Source organism: Globicephala melas, chromosome 1, assembly GCF_963455315.2.
Source record: "Globicephala melas chromosome 1, mGloMel1.2, whole genome shotgun sequence".
In the NCBI taxonomy this organism is placed as follows: Eukaryota; Metazoa; Chordata; class Mammalia; order Artiodactyla; family Delphinidae; genus Globicephala; species Globicephala melas.
The window spans coordinates 36,309,651-36,335,381 of record NC_083314.1 but is presented as its reverse complement, the minus strand read 5'-3'; the positions used below and the strand labels follow the sequence as shown (position 1 = coordinate 36,335,381).

The window sequence follows — 25,731 nt, the reverse complement described above, 5'->3', positions numbered from 1 at the left end:
AATTGGGAGTTCCAAGGACAGAAGCCTGATTTTAAAAATGTATCTTGTAACCCTTTCCGTCCCCATCTGCAGGCCCTTGAGATCACAGTGTGGTCAGATCTGAATCACCATTTGCACTTTGAAACAGATACATACCATACCACCATGTTCTACCAAATCTGCATCAGAAGCCTTTGGTTTCATTATGTGATGAAAGGCTTTGTTTCCTCTGCAAAGGAAAGTTAGGCAGCATGATCAGAATGGGAGTTTCGGGTTGCTTTCAGACCTGGACACCCTTCTACTTTCATAATGCTAGGGGGTCTGCGGAGAAGTAAATCAGAAAAGAGCAGTGCTGGGCTTTCCTCCCTCTCCCTTTTGGCTCTGTGGAACAGACATCATGGAAGAGACTGGACTGGGTATTTGTAATCATGTGATCCCACTCAGGATCTCAGGGCATAGTCTCCAAGACTGTGCCTTCTCTTACCCGCCCCCACCCCCACCTGGTGCCGTCATCTGCTCCTCCTGGCTCCTCTGTCTTCCAGTATCCATCTCCCCAATCCAGTCCTTGACTAGGCTGACTGCCCAGTTCAAAGTTTCTGTAATTCAGTTTACCAACAACCAGAACAACTCACGAGGAGTACACAGCTCCAGGATCAATTAGGTAGAAGAGGGTGGAGTCAGGGGAAGTCTTTTTTTCTGATAAGAGAGCAGGAGGAAGCCCCTAGAGTCTCAGCCCCAGGACTGGAGAGAAGGCACCCCAGGTGCTAGGGGAGTCCTTTGTCTTTATGATGATGGTGACAGGATCAAACTATGTGCGAAAATAGGGACAGTAACAGGAAATAACCCTCCAAATTAAAATAAATAGATCTTGTAAGAAAAATAATTAAAAGAAAGTGAATAATTACTGTCATTTATATGTCCTGCTCAGGCTTTCTGCATCATTAACACACAGCATAGTCTCTGGTAGAGTATCACTAAATGCCTCAGATTTGACATGTGCTAAATTGTACCTGATTAGCAAAATGCTCACACTTGTAAACTCAGGTCCTAACTGGTAGATTCCATCTGCAAGATTGTTCTCAGCTTAAAACTTAAAAGAAAAGCAAAAAGGAAAGGAAATGGAAAAAAAATCAGAGGAAACTTGCCCCCTGCCCTGGACACCGGCAAGGCTGACACAAAGGGGTTAAAGTTAAGTGAAGTCGAGCTTTAAGAAGATGGGGCCTCTATATAAAGTTGAACAAGACGTCTGGGGCCCTCACAAAACCTTTTTTGGCCTCGACAGCGGCAACCCCAGCCTGCCTCCTAACGTCCTCCGCCTTTGGGACCAAGCGGGAAGCTCACGTTAGTGGCAGCCAAGGAGAGGGGTTGGCCGTGCCAGGACTAAAGAGGGAGGGGAGGGGAAAAAGCAAGTTTCGCCCACCCCACGCTCGGGCGGAGGGGCGGGAGCTGCGCGTCCGGGCCTGGCCAAGCAGCGTCTCGGGCTCTGTGCATCTCTTCGGGAGCGGCGCGGGAAGGATGCTCGTCCGTAGGGGCGCGCGCGCGGGGCGCGGGATGCCGCGGGGCTGGACCGCGCTCTGTTTGCTGAGTTTGCTGCGTGAGTATGGGCCGCGCGCCCGGCCCTGCCAACTTGGTGGCGGGGAGGGTCGACGCTCTCCCGGAGGCAGAGCGCGCACAGCCGAGTTAGGCGGAGCGAAGGGACCCCTGCCCTACCCCGTGCCCCCACGCCCACGGCTGCTCCTGGCTTGGTGGGACCGGGGCCGCTTGAACAGAGCCCAATGGGCACTGGTGCCTCCGCTGGGAATGGGTGGGGGTGGGACGCGCCGGGAAGGCGACCACACTGTGAGCGTGAACTAGCCCAGGTGTAAATCGGAGGTCGCGCCGGAGGCTTCCCAGAGTCAATGAGGCTCTCTCGAGGTGTCTCTAAAGTAAAGCTCTTTGAAGATGCCAGTGTCCTTTCGCGTTGCCAAAGGTGCAGAGTGCAGAGTTGGAGCCAGAACCAGGAGAGAGGGGAGGAGAGAAGCAGGAAAGTTTCGTGACTGACGGTTGATTCAGAAAGCTGCGGCCTGAGCCGGTTCCTGGGAAGAGAGCGTTGGTGCCCACCGACCACTAGGACAGGGGGAGTCAGAATTGGACATTCAAGGAACCGGAGCGAAGCCAACCTGGGATGAGGCCCCAGGTCCGAGGTCCAGAGGCCCAGGAGGCAGGCTGAGTTAGGTGACATGGGGAGTTTGTGACATGGGGAGTTTGGAATGAAGAACAGTCCGTGAAAATATTCTTGCATTTAAGATCGCAAAGCTAAGTTACACTCCGTCTTCTGACACCCTCTTCTCCATGCCACTGGAGAGAAGGCACAGGGTAGATGGAGTTTGTTCTGTGCCCTGCTTTCCTCTCCCCACTGCAACCCCTCACCCTGGCACAAACTCAAACTTGTTACATTTCGGAGTTTTCTTCCCCTGCCCTTCTTCTCCAAGTTCTAAAACTAGTGGACAGATCAGCAAACTGGTGGACACTCCTTGGCTTATCCACATCCGCCCTGACTTCTTAAGCTCTTGCACTCACTTTGGTTAAAAAGAAAAATTAGTAGGCGCTCAATAAATATTTATTCCTAATTGCTTTCATTTGGGGATAACATTCTCCATCTCATCTCACTGCACTTAGAAGGATTTAAACATTGTAAGTTATTCTCCCTTTGGCTCCAGATTCTGCTTCCAGGCCTCTAGGACTCCCAATTCCCTACTCTTATTGCATCCTAAAGGCCACCCACCATGGCCCCCCAGAGTGACCTGGGCCAGCCAGCTAGGCCTCTTTGTTCTCAGTCTCCTCTGCTGTCCCCCTTTGGGTCCACCCAGTTGGAGAGAGACTCCAGGCTGGAGAAAGCTCTAAGTTAGGCTCTGGGTTGACCTGTTTGACAGCCCCAGACATGCCCTTCGGGGCAGGGAAAAAGCTGTCAGTAAGGTGTCCGTTGAAGCCCTAGAATGGGGAACTGCCCTGAGGGCTGGCTCCACCTCACAGTGGGGTGAGTTGACCAGCGGCTCAGATTCCTATCCGATGCTCCACTCTCCTTTGGCTTCACAGCTCATGATGACCTGGTCCTGGGCCCAGTGAGGCCCACCCTTTTCTTATTTCCTCAGCTGGCCAGTCTCAGTCTCGCCTTGGCCTGCAGCAGTGGGGACGGGGAGGGCGATTTTAACCTCTGCAAAACCTTGGGCAGATATGCTGAGAATTTCAGTGTCTCTGCTTTGGGGATGAGCGGTGGGGCCTGGGTCCCTATGCTCAATCTTGCCAGCCTGCTAAGGCCAGTGTGTAGCTTTATGCATTCCCCAAGAGCTTTCTAGCATTTGTTTTTATATAATACTAGGAGTCATTTTCTATTATACTGTGGGGTGACTGGAATGAGTGAGTGACTGTACCTTGAAATGCTAACAAAGGAGCATTGCAGAAACTCTGTGCTATTGTTACTGTGAACTTTAGGGCAGAAGAGGGTTCTGTGGTTTTCTCCTCACTGACCCTGACAAAGAGCTTTGTTCTGGGAAGGTCTTTTTTCTGTTGCTGTGAGAACTTGGCCTGGGCTTGGGTACAGCAGCCAACCAAAAGTGGACTTTCTCTGTTGTAGATGGGGTGGCTCTGGGTGGTGACCAGAGTCAGGGTGGGCGCTGAGAGGCCACCAGGTAGCACTGCCGCACCACCAGCTGGAAAGAGAAATCTTTCAGGTAATCAGGGAACCCCATTTGTCAGACCCAGGGTATCTGTTTCCTCCAAGCCCTCCAAGGCTGTCCTTCCTTTTTCCCTAACAAGTACCACCCTTCACATTCCTCTCCTTCCTTTGGGTCCTTCGTGTCTGCTGACCCCACACCCATATCCTGTCTGGGGCTACGTGTTAGAGGGGAAAAAAGAAAAGGGAAAAGAATTTTATCAGATATTTTCCGGAGGGGAGAGGACTCCACCCTTTGACTCTCTGCCACATGGCGACCAAGAAGGAGCAGCCTTGGGACCTCTGACTAATTCCGTGGTCCCCAGTTCTCCCCCTTGTAGGGCCAGCCCAGCTGGCATAGCCTTTGCAAATGCAAATCTTCGGCAACATTCCTGTTTGACTGATAAAACGAGCCTGGGCATCTTTTTCTTATCCCTTTGGCTCCACCTCCTGGGCCTGTTCATTCACTAGTTCTCATCTCCTTCCTTCTCTGAGTCTTTGTCTCCAAAAGCTCAGGGCAAGAAGTGCCAAAGTGCAACAGATAAACTCAGGCTCAGAGTCTTACAAAAACAAATCCAAAGGAGCCACAAATTCCGCTTCTTACCATCTCACTGCCTGATTTCCTTTAGATCCTGGGCAGGAGGGCCTGGACTTACTTTCAGAGCTGGATGGTTACCCAGTTCCACCCTCAGGGTGCCTGGGCCTCCTGCTCCCACTGACTTTGCTGGATGTCACTAAATGGCCCCGAGTGTGGGGAACTGAAAATGTGAAGGTGTGGAAAAAGAATAAAACACACCCTCCAAAAGAAAATGCTTGGAGTCGCCAGGGCGGAATTTCCATATTTTTCTGGGCTTTGACTTCCCTAATGAGAACATTCTCTTCCTTCCTCAGCTAAGAAATAAAAACACAGTATCTACGATTTTTAGTCCCGAAGGCCCTAGACTTTGCTAAGGAGAAAGACGCGTGCATCTTGAGAGAATGTGATACAAATAAATAGGGATGTATACCAGGGTGTACTTCCTAGGACCTACACTCTGGAGACCACTGAAATGAATCACTTCCCTTTGGAATACAAAGGAAAAACCTCTGGCTTGTTTGGGAAGTTTGCTCCTGGTTTAAGAGGAAAAATAACCCAAAGAACCCACCACTGATACCTTCTTAGCAGAGCAGCATCTCTAGGTAGCCAGCTCCATTATTTAAGAAAACGCCTTAATGAGTCTTTGGGTGAAAAAACCTAGACTCCTGCACAAACCTTTGATGTGCAGTGGCAGACAGGAGGCTGAATTGCTGAGCATGATAAAATAAAGTAGAACTTTGTATTTGATGGGCCCTAGAGACAAAAGGCTAAACGACTCCAGAGGCCAGGAGAACATAGAGAGAGGAGGGGAGGTGCTGGGAGCAGTAGGGAACAGTAGTGAGTGGAAGGTGGAAAAGACCTGGCTGGGAAAATTCCTTGTGGTGTGGCCCGGCTGTTTAGCATAGGAATGTCTAGCCTAGGATTTCAAGATTATACCTTTGTCTCTTCTGGGCTGTGCTGTAATCTCCCTCCATGATCTCAAACCTTCAGTAAACACGCACTGGCCTTGTAACACTGTTAGTGGTGCTCTGGGGTGGGGTGGGGGGAATAAAGGAATGGGTGTTTGGCAAGCCCATGGTGCAGTAGTGTAGAACGAGAACTCCTGCAGCCTGAGGACAGAGAGGCACAGAGCTGTGAGACAGGGGTCGGTGGCAATTAGGAAAATGGAGAAAGAGGTGACTGGGAGAGACGTAGCCCCCAGGGAAAGCTCAAGATATTGGGGTCCCACAGGAAGTGGATGTCGGCCAAGACATGCTATTTGAATATTAAAGGGGAGTCTCAGTACCCTGGGAACACTCAGGCCACAGACACTTTTTTATGCTCACACCTCAGTTTAGCCTCTGCAGTGTAGGAAGGCATCAGCCCAGTTCTTTGATCTAGTTCAACATGACCCAAACCCACCGAGACCCATAGCAGGGATGCTTCCTGAATGCTCCCAGGAAAGATGGGTGGCTCACTATCTCCCAGAGTAGTTCATTCTATTAAAAAAAAAAAAAAAATCCCATGATTATTAGCTTTTTCTGTACTGCAGTGAATTAGCCTTTATATAGCTTCTGATCATTAACTGCAATTCTATTCCTTAAACTCTCACAGAATTAATCTGATCTTTCTTCATGACAATCCTTAACAACCTTTCTCGTCTGCTCCACTAGATTATAAGCTCCTTGAGGGCAGGGATTTATTTAAATTCTAGTGACACTAACACCGAGCAGTAGAAAGGTATCTTCTCTTAGCTTGTGCTCCGCACAATGCTGTTTGGTGGCGCTTCGGGAAGATAAGAATGAATGAATGAGTGAAATGAATCTTGAAGAAAGGTATTTATTCTTTCTCCCTAAATTCTTCCTTTCTATATCAAAAATCAGCAAATTTTTTCTGTAAAGGGCCAGATAGTAAATATTTTAGGCTCTGGAGTCCATATGTGGTCTCTGATGCATACTCTGTTTTGTTTTATTTTACAACACTTTAAACATGTAGAAGCCATTCTTAGCTCACTGGCCAAACAGCACACAGCCCATGGGTTGGATTTGGTCCACCAGCTATACTTGCCAACCCTTGATCCAGATGAAATAACACTAAACCCTCAACCATATGACTTGGTTTCTAGAACTTTCCTAATTCTGGTTATCATCTCATGGGCACTCCCTTAATTAAATAAATTCCCTCTTAAAATATAGCATTGAATGGCATGGTACTACATAGAGGTGGTCAGTGTGAACACTGTTCTACATAGAGGTGGTCAGTGTGAACACTCCTGGTGCAGTTGCCATTCAACCCAAGTGCTTATTGTGAACTCAGAGGATTGTGCTCAGTGCCCTGAGTAATAAAGACAAGTATGAGAGATGGTTCCAGCACTCAGGAAACCTATGATGTAACCAAGGTGACAAGACCTATACTCAGGAAACAGCATATATGATCTTGGGCCAGATAACTCATGGAGATATGTGTCTTAAGGTCTCTGAGAAGCAGGAAAAAAGGGACCTGTCCTAAAGATAACCACTGTTTCTTGAGCATTTACCAGACAGGCAACTGCTTTACACCCCCATCTCCTTTATTCCTGCGAACAAGGAGGTAGGCACTATTTTTATCTCCATTTTACAGGTGAGGTATAGAGAGGTGAAGAAGCTTCCCGAGGCCATGCAACTAGAACTCGGTAGAGGAGCCTTTCAACAGGGTCCAATTACAGAGCCCGAGCTCTTTGTTTTGAGGCTTTCCTGTCTTCTCATCAACCATCAACGCAGGCTGTGGGCTCCCAGCAGAGGCCAGCTTGTCCCTTCTTCCTAGTACTGCATCTAAGTTACCCAGGATCTCCTCCAAGAAATTCCTCTTGGGCCAGGTGCTAGAATTTGAAAGGATGGGTAGAACGGTGCTGACTGACTGAGAGATAAGAAAACAGCACCAGCACAAACTAAAACTCAGAGGGTCTGTGAAAAACAAGACCAAATATAGGGGGAAAAAACCTTCTCCTAAAGTACAGGAATTTAGTAACTTAGTTAGCAGAACTTTCTGGATCTCTGAGGATTTGTAAACCCCCTTTAAAGACTAAAAGAATCTTTAATTTACTAATTGTAGGTAGAAATCTTTTAAAAACATATTACCTATGTTTCTGCTTTCTTAGTGTATCAGGAAAAAAAGGGCTTTAACCTTCAGACTCAGTTGTATCATGAAAATAATTCGGTTATGGTGCAACTCAGTGGCATCATTAATGCCTACGAAGGTGTATATTTTCATTTACTCCTACCATAAATGGTTCCAGACTAGCGTGGTTTTTGATACTCATGTCTGTTTTTCATTTATTGCTGCTTATTCATTTTCAACTGTTGCTTCTCCTTATTGTTTGCTTCTATTGTTTGCTTCTCTTTCTAATTTTTAGCTTTAGCTAGGATATCAGATAAACAAGTTTGTTAGAATTGTGTGTAAAACAAGAATAATTGCCTCTGAAATAAGTACCTGTAAGTTAAATGCATGACTTTTACAACATGAATTTTGTGACATCTATTTGGCTTCTTGGAATCCTCATTTTGCTAACTTCCTGATACCTTGTCCCCTTTTGTCCCAAGTTCATGGGTTGAGATCAAGTAGGGTAGGTAGGGGCAAATAGGGTACTTAGGGAGACGCAGTTAATAAAGATGGAGTGAGAAGTAAACAACAGAAGATAGCCTTTCATTCAAATTTAAATTGTAGTATAATGCTCTGTTGGGTTGGGGGTAAGGGCTGTTCTTCCAGTCTAGAGTGGAATGGGGTGGAGGTTTCATCGCTTGTCTCTTGGACCTGGCTGGTAGGCTGCTATGACTTCCATACAGAGTTGGGGATAAGAAGCTCAGATAAAGAAAGATCAGTATTGGATGGTTTAATGCCATGGGTGTGGGGGGCAATATAGGATAAGAACAAATCTGTGGTCAGTCTTGATTCTTATAAATGTCATTCCTCCAAGACCCATCTCTTCATGGGAGCACGAGAAAGGGAGCCCTAGAGACTGTGAGAACAAGAGACTCCAGTCTCTACTGACAGCCTCTGTGCTGCAGTGTAGGTCAGGATGGGCCCCCAGGGTTCTGCCAAGGTGTCCCCTTGCCCTACGCCAGCTCATATGTACCCCATTGCTCAGCCTTGCCTTTCTGCCTTCCCTTTTTGTCCTGTTTCTCTAGGGTCTCAGAGGCTTCCCCACTCACCCTGGGCTCAGCACATAAATCTGAGATTGGGGTTCCCTTTCCATTTGCAGACGGATCCTGCAACCTGTTCCTCAGTTCTTGGCTGCGGGATGGGTGGGAGGGGCAGCCGCAGACGCAGCCGGGAGCCTGACCCTAGTGGCTCAGTAGCTGGCCTGGGTCCAGGATTGCTTCACTCATCTGGAACAGGCACGTCTGTCCTCAGAGCTAGCAGCAGGTCTCTCTTCACATCTGGAAAAGTTCAAAACTGTTTGTCTGGGTGAAGGAGGCCCTGGGGGAGGGGGTTCAAAAGCATGACATCACCTCAGCCAGGCCCAGCTTTCTCTGGGGAGAGAAGAGGGCTGGGCCAGGTTGGGCCAGATGGGATTCCCAAGAATTGATGTATTGGTGGGAAGAAGAAAAAAGGGTGGGCAGGAAGAGTGATGTCAAGGGGGAGTTCCGGTGGTGCCTTGGAATATGGTACCTTGAGAGGATGGTCCTTCAATTCAGTGTCCAAATGTTCCCACCACCTGCCCCCTGAACTGAACTCATACCTTAGGGTCAGATTGCTGAGAGGGACTTATTTATGGACAAAAGAAGACTGGATCTGCTTCCCCACCTATTTTATTTTGATAAATCCACTCCCCCCTCCCGCTACTGCCCCCTATCCCAGCCAGAGAGGAGCCCATACTTTTCTCTCCAAAATATGGAAGATGCATCCTGATCTTTGGCAGTTTGGATCCCCTGACCCTCTTGCTACTTCTACTCAAGAGTCAGCTAAACCTCAGTGGCCCCATTGCTCCTTGCCCTGCCTGAATGATGGCCTTCCTTCTTGGCCAAAACTCTTCTCTCTAAAACGGAGATAGTAATATCACTTGTTCCTCCTGCACACTTGCCCTATAATTTTGAGATATGAGTTTTGTACTCACCATGAGTATCAACCTACCTGCAGCATGCTGGGAAGAGAGGCAGATGAGGGAGAGTGAGACTTGCCACCACCTTTAGGGGAGACTTTTGGCCTCAGGTTCATTGCCTTGAAACTAATGCCTAACATCCGCCTTGATGCTGAGGAAAAGAAGAGGTGTCATTTTGCACTGCTATTTACCCAGAAACTTCTGTAAAATACAGGCCTAGGTTTCAATCAGTAAAGTTAGAGACAAGCTTTAGGGTGGCCTGGGACCCTCAGGTGCCTTTCCTTGAGGATGCTACTGCCGGGTATGAGCTCTGAATACCAAGTCTACCCCTAATACTTACAGGGCTCAAGCTAAGAATACAATGGAGGCCCACATATTATAGGTTTTAAATACTTCAAAGTTATAAATCAGGCCAACCATATGGTAAATAAAATATCGTCTATCCTCTTACCTTGAAAAACTTACCTTCATGGCCACCTGGAAGGCCAGATTTGAATTTAGGACTCTCAGAGCCTTGGAATTCAATGCCACAATGTGGCTTAGCAGGAAGAGGTGGTCCTTGGCCCTTGCCTACCCTCTTCTCTTCTTCTTGCTCATGGCTCTGGTCCATACTGTAAGGGATCTTGCATGCAGGCAAGGGACACCCCACCTACAAGGTGGGGTTAGATCTTAAGCTCTAACCCTTCTCCCTGCAAACAGCCACCCATTGGCCACCCTTGGGCCTTGGAGGCACACACCCTGGTGCTGCAGTTCACCCTTGGAAGGAGGGACTGGGAGAACAGACCCATGCAGGTCCTTAAGTGAGCAAAGAGCCATTTGGGCAAGAAGTTCTAGGACTTCTGGTCCCAACACATGATCTAGAAGAGAGGGTACACCTCTGTTGGCCCCATGGACTCCTCGTAGCTTGGGGACGGGGAGGGCAGGAAGAGGAACAGAGTGTAGGCTCTAAAGTGCAGGGTCCAGACAGGTAGCTTCTCCTTTCTGGGTCTAAGGATGGCACTGCTGGGTACCACAGGAAACATGGAAGGGTAAGAACCTGCAGGAAAATTTTCAGAGAATAACTAGTTCCAGGAACATTATACTATAGCAATTTAACATTTGTTATCTCATTGATTTTCCCAATAACCCCTCACTTTAAAAATTAGTAAACTGAGACACACACACATTAAATTACAGAGTTATTGACAGAGCCAGGACTAAGCTCTCTGTTCCCAGGACATTTGTTGAGGAACCAAGCCTTATGCTCTCTAGTCCATCAGCTAGATTCCTAGGTCGGAGCTTCCCGAAAGAAATCTTGTGGTTGCTAGCTGCAGTTCCTCAATAAAAGGAAAGAATGAAAGGATTTGGGGAATGGGGGAATCTAGGGAGGATAGAAGATTTTTAAAGGATTACATAGAAATGGTGTCAATCTAGTGATTATTCCAAGAGTTAATACATTGGCTGAAGAGAAGGATACATTAAAAAGGAAATAGAGGCACATCTTTTCCCACATTTTAGATCTCGGCAATACTTATTCAGGTGTAATTTGAAATTTTAATGTTTTACTTAGCATGTTATGAGCATTGCCTCATATTCTTATGCTGCTATAGTTTTTGCATTTTTTTATTTGCAATGATTATTGTACGTTAAGTGCATATAACATCTATCCTATTGTAATTCATTTAGTTGCTTGCAACTTTTCCCTTCTATAAATAATACTATACTAGATGTTTGGTGCATGCAAACTTTTCCTTCTCTCTTTCCTTAGGAAAAATCTAGTGAGAAATTAGTCACATGTCCAGGAGGATGTCCTTGTTCTGCTCTGTTGCCAGGGGTGGCAGGGGATGTTCTAGATGGATTCTACCTAAAGTCAAGAAATTGAATCAGGTGATGCCATGAGGCTCCAGGATGATTTGAGTTCTGATATTTCTTCTTTGTTTCTCTATAGCCTCTGGGTTCACAAATACAGAGAACTTGACTACTACTGCCACAAAGACATCTACCCCAGGAATATCTTCAACTGTCCCTACAACTATACCCAACCAGGAAAGCACAATATCAAGTACTTTTGGAAACATCAGCCTCTACACTGTCTCTCAGGACAGCAATGGGAACACAGCAGCCATCTCAGGTAAAGAGTGTTTGTCTCGGGCCCCAGAAGGATGCTGCTGGCACTAGGGTAAAGCATTAGGTTATTTGCAAATACCCCCACCCTCTAGTTCCCACCACAGATGGAAACATACAAGCCCCTTTTAATAGTGGCTTGAGTATCGTGCTTAGGGTACCCTGAAGTAAGCACTAGACAGTTCTTCCTGTAGTGACAGCTTTCTCAACACCCTGGCAGCTGATCCTGATTCATAATGCTCCTTGCACCCTTTGAGTTCAGCTTAGTGATAAAATAAAAATCTGATGAAGACTCTGTAGAGATCTCTGAGCTCTTCTAAGTGCACAGACTGTGTACAGGTTCAAACTGGGGGTCTTTGACATCTCTAGGGTGGACCAGTTTCCAGTTCAGTTTCAGAGTCCTGAGGGCATCTCTAATATATTCTATGATTATAGCTATGGTTCCAACAGCTGGCTGGAAATGAGTTGGTAAGGGTTAAGACATGAAGTAACTCTTAACTCCCCAAATTCCCTTTTCTGGGTTGAAGTCCGTGCCTGTGTCAATGAACTGAGATGTGTTTGTGTGTGTGTGTGTGTGTGTGTGTGTGTTTATGCCAATGCGCATATATTCACACTTCTGTTTTGGTCAATTCCAGAGCCTACAGTCAATTTCACATCTACCTCTGGGATCACCCCAGTCCCTGGAACCATGAACTCTTCTGTCCAGTCACAGACCTCTTTAGCCACCACAGTGTCTTCTACCACCATCAACTTTACAACTTCAGAGATGACCTTGCAGCCCAGCATGTTACCTGGAAATATCTCAGATTCCCCATACAATAGTACCAGCCCTGTGACATCTCCCACTAACCCCTATACATCATTTTCTCCTATCCCAAGTACCATCAAGGTGGGTGAATCAGGCCAAAAATGACAGATTGCCCCTCACTTCATATGTATGCAAGCTCTCTCTTCCCCTTAACCTCTGCTTATCCCAACCAATGAATTTGGGTTGTATAGGAGTTAGCATGAAAAATGTGCAGCATAAATATTGCTGGAAGGGATAGAAAAGGGAGGAGAGGGGTAGCGTTGGGTAGCAAGGCTGATCTGTGCCGTGGGTACTATATTTCTAGGAAGTAGAGAGTAAAGAGGATTCTCAGAAATCCATCTAATTCTCTGTGGTTATTTCCAGCACCTCTTGGTCCAATCTTTGACTAGGGTACCACTCGCCTTTGGGCATATTTGGAAACCATCTTCTACTTAATGGCGCTGCTTTTCCCAAAATGTTTAGGGCAAATACCATTTCCTCTATACAAGAGGGTTTGGTGGTATGCCAGGAGAAGAGAGGCAGTGAGGAACTAGGCAGAACAGGGGTGTTGAGCTCAACCTGCCTTTCTCAGCCTTTGGGCCTGTGGCTATCAACAGCTTTCAGCAGGAAGAGTAGAAAATGTGAGGGCATGGAGCCTGGGGGCAGGCATGGGGGATCTGCCTGGTTTCTGTTTTTAAAGGAGCCAGAATAGAAATCTGGAGAGTTCTAAGGGACCAGGAGGAAAATGAGTGTCACCAGGATCTGCCTGGCCACCTCATTATCTGTTTCGCTGCAAGTGTGTAATTCACTGGAGGGAAAACAGCTCAAAGGGGAAAAGATCCTCCCCTCTTCCATTTCTGCGCCATCCAAGCAAATGTTTACCAAGGTCACAAATAGCTACTTGCCTGCAAGCCCAGGCTAGTAACAAAAGTTTTGATTATCTGATGAGTTAGGAAGTGAGGTAAAAGAAGAATATGACATAAATTCCTAGTCTCCTAACAAAATGTTTAAATTCCCTTTCTTTAAAGCCTCTTTAAAGAGTATCTTACAGAAATCAAACCAGAAAAGAGGTGGGGAAGAAATGCCGGGCAAAGATGCTGGCTTATTTACTTTTTTTTTTTTTTTAAATACAGGGAGAAATAAAATGTTCCAGAGTCAAAGAAGTGAAATTGACCCAAGGTATCTGCCTGGAGCTAAATGAGACCTCCAGCTGTGTAAGTCAAAACCCCCACCTCCATCCCCAATTCCTTACCCCTCCCTCTCTTCCCAAAATTCCTTCTGAATGTCCTGAAGGCAAGTCTTGGACTGAGGGACTTGGGAGAGGGTGGGGGAGTTTAACATGGACAGGCTACTTTGAATACTGAGCTCTGGATTTAAGGAGTGAGAGGCCCCATCTGGTGGACAAAGAAGGCAAAGACAATTTTATTTAAATTTACTTTTTTCCCTCCTCTATTGTACATTATATATATATATAATATATATATATATATATTCAGATTTAAGTTTGCTTTTATGTTAAGAAATTCTTCATGAAATATAAACTAGTCACCTAAAATATCAATTTATTTATTATTATTTTCATATAACTCTTTAATATACAAAGAATTTTTTTGCTGTAAATGCTGCCTTCTCCATATAACCATTTCCCCTATAATTATTATTATTCCTCTCCTTTATTGATTGGAATGCTTCCTTTAGTTTGTATTAAGTTTTTATGTGTCCTAGGGCATGTTCTTCAGAGAGATTTTATATGTTTAGTTTGTCTTTTTTGGGGGCCTGTTTTAAATTTTTTAATTATTATACTTTTATATTATGGCACTTTTAATATCCAGTCAAGCAGGTCTTTGCTTATTACACTATAAAAATGAAAGGCATTTTTCATCTATTCTTTTAGAAAAACTATAGCAACACCTATTCAAGATTCAAAAAAAACACAAAACCATTAAAATTTTAATTGGAACTGCTCTAAAATCCCTCTATTTTTTCTGGTTTTCTTTGGTATTGTTGAGTATCTTCTTTTTTTAGTTTTTAAAATGTTTTTTCCTTAGGTTTTATGGATTTCTTAAGGTTTATTTATAATATAGATTTTTCCATGATATATTCCAATTGATTTTTCTGGTATATTGGAAAGTTCGTTGAGTTTTTAATATTTATCTTGGGTCTAGTCATTTTCTTTAACTTGTTTATTAATTCCAGGAGCTTTTTAGCTGATTATTTTTCATTTTTAACATAAGCTATTGTGTTATTTCTCATAATATGTTGCTTTTCTCCTTCTTTTTAGTAGTTATGCCTCTTCTTTCAGTTTCATGTCTTATTGCATTGGTAAACTGTACAGCATCGTGTTAATTTTTAATGATGATAGCAGACCTCCTTGCTTTGTTTCAGTAAATCCAATTTCCTGACAGTAACAATTTCCTGGATGAAGGATAAGATGACAGGAAGAGTGGTATTTACTCATAGAAAAAAAAAACGTTTTCTTACAAGGTGGGAATCCATTTAAGGGAACCATATATGTGATGTGTGACGTGCATAGATTGGAAAGAGCCTGAGCAAATACTGTAGTCTGTAGAGGGCATTAAGTTACTTATTTTGTCCACTCTGACTATCGGTATCTTATTCATGATTATCAGTTGGGTCATTGTGACTCACAGCTCTTTTAAAATAATACCTAAGAAAATTATTTAACTTACAATTTTAAAAAACACCACAAATTTTGAAGACATAGGTTCACACAATGGAATAACTAAGTACAATCTGCAAAATAGTTAAGCATGAATATACAACGTACAAGTAACATTCTGTGTGTTTCTGACGCTGATTTTCAGCTCTAGTCATTTAAAAAAAAATTTTTGCCCAACACTTTGCTAATTATAGCCAAGAAAAATGACCATCTTCTCTCTCTCTTTTTGTATCATCTTGGTTGAGCACTTATTTTCTTGTGCATCACAGCGGTCTGTGCCAGAATGCTAATTCCTTGTACGAACGATTTAGAGCTAACTGCAGAGGATTCATTCTAAATGTCTGTCCACTGCTCTTCAAAGTTCACATTTAACGAGGGTCATTGTACAAGACAAGTGCCAGAAACTTACTGCTACTCCAGAAATAACTTCTCCTTCTGTGCTGCAGTCTGTTTCTCTCTGAGGTCTTTACTGTCTACTCTATTCTGTGCCACAGCTAAGGTCTGCACTCTACTCAGTTTGGAGAGGATCTGCAAGTAGGGATGTGAAAAGATAGCAATTCCTCCAATATCCTAAAGAAGGCTTCTGCACTGCCCATGATGAATCAACTCTATGGCAGCACCTGTGTAGTGCTATTGTTTTCCTTTTCCTTCCACCACCGTCGATACCCCTGTCTTCCTAAGGGTTCCTCTTCCCCAGCCCCCAAGCAGCATTGCCTCCCAAGGTAATTTTCCTAAGTCAGCAGTCCTTGTTCCAGAATTTTGGGCCACAGCTCCTGATTGTGTCCCAGATTCCTTTTCCTTGAGTCCTACTGCATGCTTGTCTGATAATCAATCTGTTCCAAAGTGATGTAGTGTCTCCTAATTTTCCTTAGGTTGCATTTGTACCTTTGGTGTCAGAGAGCCTTACCACAGCGGTTCTAATCAAGGGAAACTCAGGCCTAATGAGAAGCATGAAAGACATGGGTTCCTCTAACATCACATCCTTGAGTACTTATGTAATGTTCTTATGCTCTTCCATCTAGTATATTCCCATAACAGAAGTATGCATGCATTGTTCTCAGCTATCCAGACACTCATTTTGCACTGGTACATAGTGAGTATCCTACCTGTTAGCTCTTGCAATGGGGATTATTTAGGCCTGTCTTCTGTACATGCATTCTGTAGACATTTCTATCCCAACTACTCTCCTTTTGCTCCTCATACTTCACCTCTAGGCAGAAATCACCTATTTCAGCCACAGGGAGGGAAGGCAATCCCACTCTCCTGTCAAGCACCTGTTACCATATCTCAGAATCTTCATTAGCAGAACGCGCCACCCTATGTCTGACTTTCATTCTCTCCGCTGCAATATCAGGTTAATTTAGTTTTTGTGGTTGTGGTTTCCCACATAATTTCTAAAACGTGAGATTACTTTATTCTCTTATGCTATAGCTATTGGTCCAGGGGAATCTACCAAAGAATCATTTTAATGGTGGTAAAATACACATAATATAAAAATTTACCATTTTAAGTGTACAGTTCAGTAGTGTTAAGTACATTCACATTGTTGTACAATCAATCTTCAGAACTCTTTTCATCTTCCAGAACTGAAACTCTCCACCCATTAAACAGCTCCCCATTCCCCCCCTGCTCCCAGCCCCTGGAAACCATGATTCTACTTTCTGTCTCTATGAATTTGACTACTCTAGGTACCTCATATGAGTAAAGTCATATAGTATTTATCTTTTTGTGACTGCCTTATATCACTTAGCCTAATGTCCTCAAGGTTCATCCATGTTGTAGCATGTGTCAGAATTTTCTTCTTTTTTAAGGCTGAGTAATATTCCATTGTATGTTCATACCCCATTTTGTTTATCCATTCATTCACCTATGGACACCTGGGTTGCTTCCACCTTTTGGCTATTGTTAATAATGCTGCTATGAACATGTCTGTTCAAATATCTCTTCAACACTCTTATTTCATTTCTTTTGGGTATATACCCAGAAATGGAATTGCTGAATCATATGGTAGCTCTATTTTTAAAATTTTGAGGAATCGCCATACCGTTTTCCACAATAGCTGCACCATTTTATATTCCCAGCAACAGGGCACAAGAGTTCCAGTTTCTCCACATGCTCACCAATATTTGTTATTTTCTGTTTTTGTGATAGTAGCCATCTTAATGGGCATGACGTGTGTTTGATTGGCATTTCCTAACGATTAATGATGTTGAGCATCCTTTCGTGTGCTCACTAACCATTTGTATATCTTCTTTGGAGAAATCTCTATTCAAGTCCTTTGCCCTCCAGTTTGTTTTTCAGAACTACCTTTCTTCAGAAACACATATGTTTATATGCAGAAGTTGTATTTTCTCCGCTAGCTCACATCACCCTTGTTCTGTCACATTTGCTTCATTGGAGGCAGGTTGCCTCCAGCCTCCAGATAATATCCCCAGCCCTCGCTTTCCTTGCCCTCTGCCCCAACACTAAAGGTCAGTTTCCATGCAGAAAAAATAACTTACAGACGGAGGACTGATGAAGACAGTGTGTCTTCTGGAAAGAGCCTGAGATCTGGGACAGCCTAACTTTTGGTCAGCTGCCCATTTGTGTGACTTGTAACAGGTCCTTTAATTACTCCAGTCTCTATATGAAAATAGGTGTTTTAGCTGCATTGTCAAACTCACACCACAGTCAATACATTTATTGAAAGAGAGGGTGGGAGGGACAGAGAGAGGCGATTTAGCCTAGAATCTTAACATTGGGAAATATCTTAACGTTCGTTTAGAAAAATACCTGTCCCTCTCTCTCCCAACTCCCATACTTAATATGCTTCTTTAACATGTTAAGAGTCTTTGCAAAGTTTGAGAATGCTACTCTAGAAAGGTTAGGTGGTTTTATTATGATTATTATTTTTACAAAGTAACATGTGCAAGCAGATGTAGTTAGGGGTCCACCAATCTGATTCTCATGAGCAAAATGGTGAGGCTGTGGCTTCCTCCTGCCTACTCTCCCATGATGTCTACCCACAGCCTCCCTTGGGGGAGGATGTTTATTTCAAGCATCCTGAGGAGCATTGTGCTTTGTTCAGGATCCACCTGCTCCTCTCCAGGCCCAAACACAATTCACTGATGCTGTTGGATTGCAGAGTGGGAGGGAGGCTGGGCACTCAATTCCCTTGAATTGAGTCCAAGAAACTAAACAAGGGGTGGAGGAACCCTGTGTAGAAGCCAAACCACTTGGGATGTTAAGACGAACAACAATTCACTGAGTTCTTATTTGTTTGGTGTTATGCTCCCTGCAGTCTGGGTTCAAAATTATGTAATGTACACTCACTCCGCCCACTAAGAAGTCTTCTAGTCTAGTCACAGAGAAATGACAGTAGCGGTAAGGCAGAATGTGATTAAACATCGACGTGTGGACAGTATAGTCTACGAGGTATTGCTCTTATTAATAGTAATAGTAACAGCTGCCATTTATCCAGTGCCGATTCGGTTCCAGGCACCTTGCCAGGCACTCTTCATACAGCAGCTCGTCAGTCACCACCCCACTGAGTCTTCAGCTGAGGAGCCTGACACTCAGATGAGTTGCATGACTTGCAAAGAATCTAATTAATAGCAGAACAGGGGCTGATACCCAGTCTAAGGGAAGATAGGACTGGCTTCCCTGAGTAGGTGAGTTGGAATTGAGTCTTGAAGGATGGGAATCCAAGGGGGAAAGCCATGTTCTTCATGGCAACCAGGGTTGTGAAGGTCGCAGGCTCACACACTCCTGGGCTTCCTTGTGGTGCTACCCCCACTCCCAAGGCCCTTCCCTGCCAGCTTCTCCTGCATACATGCTACCCATTCTTCAGGATGTTTCTGATAACCCCAAACCAGATGTATGCTCACCTTCCTTTGAATGTCCATAGCAGTTGTCTGTGCCTTTCTTAGGGTTCTTACCATGTAACTAGCTCTGTTGCCTCTTAGTCTCTTTGTGCCTCAGTTTCCTCATCTATAAAATGGGGAGAATAATAGTATCCATCTCGTAGGGTTGTGTGAGGCCTAAATGAGTCACCATGCATAAAGCACTTAAAATAGGGCCTGAGACATAGGAAGCATCGTTTATCTTCATGGCCGTGCATATACAGTGAGAGCTCTGATCACGTGGAATTCATTGCCACACCGGTACCCCCCCCCCGCCCCCCTACCTGACACACGTGCAGAGGGTTTCACACAGTGTCTCATATTCGGGTCGTGGTCACTGTCAGAACAGCTGAATCTGGTTGAGGACTCAGCAGACTGAGGAGGTGCCGCCTTGTTCGGCTTGTTTAGATTATGCAGGAGCCCTGTCCCTCTGCCTCTCTCAGGAATAAGACACATGTCAACCAGAGACACTTCAGAAGCCCAGAATCATCCAGGCAGGAGTTTCCCTCCACCTCATCCAGAAGGCGCGGTGCTGGGGAGGGTGAGGTGCTCACGGAGAGGCAAGGCAAGGCTCTCCAAAGGGACACGAGCCCAGAAAGGAAGAAGACAGCTGATCACATCAAATGTGGAGCCCAGACTCCCCACAGCAAATGCTGTTGTGAAGAGCCTCTATCCAAGGACTTCCTTGGACACCTGCATCGTCTATCCTTTTCCTGAGGGGGAAGCAGCCGTGGCCTGAGAATTCATTTCTCTGTAACCTTGGCTCTTGGGGAACTTCTGAGGCTACCGTTGGATTCTTCTCTCTCTGATCTGGAGGTTAGGTAGCCCTGCTCTCTGGCCTCCCCAAAGCCTCGATTTCCAGCTGGCAGGAGAAAGCTGGATGTGAGGCCAATGTTTTTTTTGTGTGTGTTTTCTTGCGGTACGCGGGCCTCTCACTGTTGTGGCCTCTCCCGTTGCGGAGCACAGGCTCCGGACGCGCAGGCTCAGCGGCCATGGCTCACGGGCGCACCCGCTCCGCGGCATGTGGGATCTTCCCAGACCGGGGCACGAACCCGTGTCCCCTGCATCGGCAGGCAGACTCTCAACCCCTGCGCCACCAGGGAAGCCCCGTGAGGCCAATCTTGACCTTGTCTTGTGCAGGAGCAAAGGAGCCTGGGTTTTCCTGCCTCGGGCCATAGCAGTAGGAAAATACCCAGGCTGCTTTCCAAGCTGGGAGGGCCCTCTGGCCTTGCCCTGAGGAACAGTCTTGCTCCACAAACAGGAAGCTTTCTTCTCCACGGAGGCTCAGTTCTGATGCCCCTCACACGCCCCAGCAGTTTTCCCCTAACAGGAAAGCTGTCAGAGCCGTTCAGGCATTTCCTCCCCTGCCATCTGCCATCTGGACGGAGGAGAAAGTCTTGGTTTTGATTCCTTTTCTGTGCTGGGGAGGCCACTCCCTTTGGAGGCTATTGAAATAAATCCTGGAGGTCTGAGCACAGGGTGCTGGAGGGGCACAGTCAGTGATTCCAATTCATCCCTTTTCTGGGACTCAACTGTTGAAGAATAATCAAGAGTTTGTCTTCTGAGTCTGAGTGCCTGAGTCCTATGTCGGCAACCTGGAGCAATCTGTCGCCCTCATGTAAAACTGGGTTCCATGTTTCTAGTGGGAAAGGGGAATGGAAGACTAGACAAGAACACCACTTGAGGTTGAGCCATGCTCTTTGGGAGACCCCTTGGAGAGTAAGAGGGAAGGGACCGAGGATCCTGTTGCGTCTATAGTCATAAATTTGTTCTCTATTCCTCACCTCCCTTAGCTTTTCCTTCAATATTTGGGGCTATTGTAACCTTGAAACAGAGGATTTTCTCTTCATTAGTATTGCATTATTAATATTTTCTGTTTTTAGTAATTTCTTCTGAATTTAATTTGAATAGTATATGTTTACATGGGCAATCCTTCAGCAAGATGATGTTTCCTAAATTCATCCTCGGGCATCTTACAGTGCCACCTAAGACCACCTTTTGGTTCTGGAAGATTTTGGACTTTTTATCTTATTATGTTTTTGCACATAAGAAGTTTGCGAGATTTTTTTCTTCAGTTGGAATTTTAGAAAAAAAGGATTCTTCTTGTTTTGAGGGTAGCAGTGTGACTTTAATCAGAATTATTGCCTGAGACTCCAGATGCAGTTCAGAGTATATTAGTAACCTCCTCTCCTTCTCACCGTTTCTCCCTGTCATCCCAGGAGGAGTTTAAGAAGGACAATGGAGAGGAACTGACCCGAGTCCTGTGTGGGAAGCAGCAGGGTGAGGCCAGGGCCGGGGTGTGCTCCTTGCTCCTGGCCCAGTCTGAGGTGAGGCCTCACTGCCTGCTGCTGGTCTTGGCCAACAGAACAGGTAAGGGGCACATCTGTCTTGAAGTCTAGGGAGGAAGAGGGGTTCCTCTAGGGAGGAAGAGGGGTTCCTGAGGTTAGAGGATCCTGGGTAGAAATCAGGCCTCTTCACTCAGAGAGCACAGATGCTAGGGAGCAGGGCTATGCTGACTTTGGGAAAGACCCCCCTGAGATGGACCCTCACCATCAGAGCATCTTCTAGAATAGTACAGGATGAGCTGTTCCAGCTTCTAGATCCAGCAACCTCTGTTTCTAATTCTAGAACTTTCCAGCAAGCTCCAACTTCTGAAAAAGCACCAGTCTGACCTGAAAGAGGTAAGCTCTGTGAGATGAGGGGTCTCAGGGGAATTCACTGGAGCAGGGGAGAAAGTAATTATCTTCTCCAGACCTGCCCTTCCTTCCTACCTCTCCACCCTTCTCCAATAGTCCTTTTCCCTTCTATGTTTGAAACAGAATGTTACAGTGCAGCTTAATTAAGAGATTCCGGTCTTAAGTCCTGTTTAGAAAATCCCTGAGGTCCGTGTCTTCTTGGGTTTATTCCCTGTTGAGCCACACACAGGGTCTAGCATGGTCTGGGCTCCTTGTCTAGAACCCATGTTCCACAAATGACAGGCTCTCTTTTTTGTCTCTTCTCTTCAAGCTGGGCATCCAAGGCTTCACTGAACAAGACGTCGGGAGCCACCAGAGCTATTCCCGAAAGACCTTGATTGCACTGGTCACCTCGGGGATCCTGCTGGCTGTCTTGGGCACCGCGGGCTATTTCCTGATGAACCGCCGCAGTTGGAGCCCCACAGGAGAAAGGCTGGTCAGTTCTAGGGTCCAGGGCAAAGAAAATGGGAAACTAGGTCTCCTGGGGAGGTCCATGAATGCCATGGAGGGGGAGGAGAAATACCAGAAAAGGCACTTCTGTGCCCTCACAAGGGAATATGCGTGTTTTCACATTACTGTATCCATGGACAAGTCAAAACAATGTATAGCAGATTGGGGAGGGGGCACTAACTGGGGCCCTGGTCCCTGTGGTAGCAGATGGTTCGTGTCATCTATTTATTATTTTCCCTGGGATAGTTTAGCTGGATACAAACCAGAACAGGCTGCTAAATCAGCCACTTATTTGCAAGCATGTTAAAAGCCCACGGGCACCAAGTGGCTCACAAGGGGACACATGGAGGGAAAATCTACTCTTGACGTGTTCCGGATGAGAGAGGACAAGGCCAGGGTTTGACTTTTGGCCTCTGGCCCTTTACCTTCTCTGGGGAGGTTATTGCACCCTGGGGACTGCCTAGTTTCTGGCGGGAGCTGGCTCTTGAACTGCCGTGGCACGGTGTGGTGCCTCTCCTCTGTCCTTTCTCCTCTAGGAGCTGGAACCCTGATCGCTCTTCAGGAAGAAAGGAGTCTGCACATGCAGCTGCAACCTCCATCTTCCCCTGCCACTCCCTTCCTCTTCCTCCCACCCCCCCTTCCTGCTGCCCTGCTTACGAGATAATGCTCCTTTATTTATACACCATCTAGGGCGAAGACCCTTATTACACGGAGAACGGTGGAGGCCAGGGCTATAGCTCAGGCCCTGGGGCCTCCCCCGAGGCTCAGGGAAAGGCCAGTGTGAATCAAGGGGCTCAGGAGAACGGCACCGGCCAGGCCACCTCCAGAAACGGCCATTCAGCGAGACAACACGTGGTGGCTGATACCGAACTGTGACAGGGGGCGAGTGGGCGGGGCGAGACTGGGCAAAGTCTGGGGAAGGAGCCCCTCCCTGCACCTGAGCACGTGCTGTCTCCCTGCTGGGGGAGCCTCCCTTATCCTCCACCCTTTCCCACTGCACACCCCGTCGGAGGCCATTCCTGGGACCCTGCCCTGTTCCAGGCCAAGGGGTTCTCACCACCTTGGGGAGAGACAGGTAGCTCCTGCCCTTTCCACATTCAGCTCCCTGCACCCAGCCTCTGGGCTGCTCTGCGTAAAGGTGTGATAGGGAAAGCCAAGGTGCAGAGAAACTCCTTGGGGGGGTTGAGGGCTTGCAGCTTCCACACAGGGGCCCCTTCCCTCCCCATCCTCTCTGCCTCATTATAGGAACTCCCAGGGGAAAGCACAGGCTTTTCTGGGTTGTCATTTCCTCCCAGGAGACTTTGCCTTTTACTCTTTCGTCGTTATATTTTCTTTCTCTACTTTAGGGAAACCAAAGCAACCCCTTTCACCTGCTCCTTTGTAATGATATAGCCAGAAAATCATGTTGTCTTAAACCATCTCCCTCATTCCCCCTCTAAGGCACTGTGGATTCTGTCACCAGCTCCCCTCTTGCTCTCCAAGTTCCCTGAGCTCCACAGGCCCTGCCCGCCCCCACCTCCAAGTTTTAGAACAATGTCCTGTGTCTGTGTGTTTGGGGTACGTGCACACACATGGACACAAATGGGTGAGGGCACATAGCTTGGCCCTTATCTCTGCGGGGCCACGCAGAGCTTCTGCTTGGGCTGCTGCTTCTCCCTGTGGCTCAGAGTGGACAGGACCGTGGGACCAGATCTCTGAGCTGTGCCTCTTGACCTGTGTGCTTCTGAGGAAGACTCGTGCACGGAGGCTAGGTTCTGACCTTAACCTCTGTCTCAACGGCTTCCTCCCTCCTCTCCCTGACTCCTGGGTTGAGCTGTGGCCTCAGCCTCCCAGCAGACTCCTTTCTGTCTCTGCCTTCCCAACCCTTAATCCTTTTACTGCTCTGCAACCCATGTGGTCAGGGCCCCAGCACGTCTTCAGAGGACCCTCACCACAAGCCACCTTTTCTGTGAGTGACCCAGGTCCTGTTTTTGTTTCTGTTTTATTCCAGAGGGGTGAAAAGGGATCCTGGTTTCAATGACGGTTGGAAATAGAACTTTCCAGAGATAGGAAGATGGGGTGGATTTTTTTTTTCCTGAATAAAAAATGATGTGTGTAAATACTGTAATTAAAGTGATACTGAAACATATCTGTTCTGTGGTTCTGTCCCAGCCGGGTGTGCCTGAAGACCAGAGCAGCGGTTTCCCCATGAGACCTGGCCAGACTACGCAGGGACCCGGTAGGGAGGGGCTAGCCAGGGAAGAGGTGGGACCAGCTCAGGGGACACAGGTACCAACCAGGATGCTGCTTTTTGTCTAAGCCTACTAACTACTCCCCTCTCTGGGGGGGAGACAGGGATGCCCTCAGGGAAGCTGATGTTTCTAGTCGCAGAAAGAAAAGCAGGCAGAATGCAGCGGGGTCTTCAGATTGGAGGGTGCTGAGGACTTAGGAGCTGTACCCTTCATGAACACCTTTCTGAAATAGAGACACATTTTGGTCACCATGTGTAAAAGATGCCAAACAAAGAGAAGGAGCCCGGGCCTGTGCACCCTCTATTATAGTCACACCATCCCCATCCCCAGCTGGGGGCAGAACAGTGAAGGAGAGTATGGGAACTTCTCTCTAGAGATCTGGCTGCCAACTCCTGGAGGGGATGCTTTCCACCTCTGCCTTAAGACAGCAGCCTAACTGCAAAACCATCTGTAAGCCCCCCTACCCCCAGCGCCCAGACACCCCACCCCCAGCCCCTACCATAGGAAGTGGGGGAGGGAGAGCTGTTGGACAATCAGAAGCTTCAGGAAACGCTCCTAAGTGTGTCAACAGTGGTGGCAGCAGTTGGGGCCAAACAAAGGATCCTTCGATTCTTATCTGGCCAAAGCCAGACCTTTTCCCTCAGCAGCCCTACCCCCATTTCCCCCTTTCTTTTCTCCAACTGTTCTAACCAGAGGTTCCTCCCCAGGACTCAGGGGAGGCAAAGGGAGGAAATCTTGAGGTTTCCCTAGAAGGTGATGGCTGGGGGTTGGTCAAAGGGAAGATGGTAATCAGAAAGAGAAGTCAGGTTGGCCTCTGTCTGGTCACACATCCGGCCGTGAGAGGGACGGGAGGAGAGTCTGGCCAGGTCAGGCTGGTGGTACAGGGTACAGACTCCCAGGAAACAAGGGAGGAGGAGAAAAGGCAGCTGGGTCTTTGAAACGCCTTCAGCCTCAGGCCCAGAGGCTGGGTATATTGCCCCGAGTTTGTCAGAGTGTGTAGGCTCTGGGAGGAAGGGGTGTGTGCGTGCGTGTGTGTGTGTGTGTGTGTGTGTGTGTGTGTTAGGGGGGAGGGTTGGGTGGCGACTGGTTCTTTTTCATGCTGGACAGCTTGCCCTGAAGGACTCATTGCTTTCTAGAAAAGCAAACTTTCCCACCTTTGGTGTGAGCATCCTAGTGTGGCAATGGCTCCACCTGCTGGCCATGCTGGGGTCCTACCGCTCAGCTTCAGTTCAACTGCCTCCATGTTGGGTTTCTCTCCACTACTGCCCTGCCCTTCAGCAGCCCCACACCTGAAGCTCATTTAAATATACACGGTCACTGCTGGAGGAGACTTGAAAGATACTTTCAACTAGACTCCCTATGGTACAGTTAAAGACAAACTAAGGCCCTGAGAGGGGCTGTAGCTGGCCCAAATCATGTAGAATTCAGGTGTCCTGATCCGAAGCTTTTCCCACTCTTCTGCTGGGACCTCAGGGTTCCTCCAGTTGGATGTCCTGAAGCTGGAGAGGACAGTGTCAGGATAGGTCTGGGGCTTCACCTCTGGAGCATTTCATCAATGGGT

At 46.8% G+C, this 25,731-nt stretch overlaps 1 protein-coding gene across 2 annotated transcripts; it reads left to right on the top strand.

Moving 5' to 3' along the window:
* The first annotated feature begins 1,427 nt into the window (after positions 1-1,427).
* Positions 1,428-24,067, top strand: CD34 (CD34 molecule). 2 transcript variants are annotated; one of them, XM_030872909.2, is made up of 8 exons: positions 1,428-1,573; positions 11,231-11,413; positions 12,042-12,295; positions 13,327-13,407; positions 20,974-21,124; positions 21,383-21,435; positions 21,761-21,925; positions 22,630-24,067. In XM_030872909.2, exons 1-8 carry the CDS (start codon positions 1,495-1,497, stop codon positions 22,813-22,815), a joined length of 1,152 nt encoding a protein of 383 aa, XP_030728769.1. In that variant the 5' UTR covers positions 1,428-1,494; the 3' UTR covers positions 22,816-24,067. The 2 variants fall into 2 exon arrangements, with proteins under 2 accessions (XP_030728769.1, XP_030728770.1); XM_030872910.2 differs by lacking the exon at positions 22,630-24,067 and adding an exon at positions 22,476-22,619.
* Positions 24,068-25,731: the final 1,664 nt, after the last annotated feature.

What these genes read in the sequence shown, in the direction of transcription:
- CD34 (XM_030872909.2), top strand. Translation starts at nt 1,495, where the DNA reads ATGCTCGTCCGTAGGGGCGCGCGCGCGGGGCGCGGGATGCCGCGGGGC. An exon ending in CTATCCCAAGTACCATCAAG is followed by an intron (nt 12,296 to 13,326) that starts GTGGGTGAATCA and finishes TTTTAAATACAG; the next exon opens with GGAGAAATAAAATGTTCCAG. An exon ending in GGTCTTGGCCAACAGAACAG is followed by an intron (nt 21,125 to 21,382) that starts GTAAGGGGCACA and finishes TTCTAATTCTAG; the next exon opens with AACTTTCCAGCAAGCTCCAA.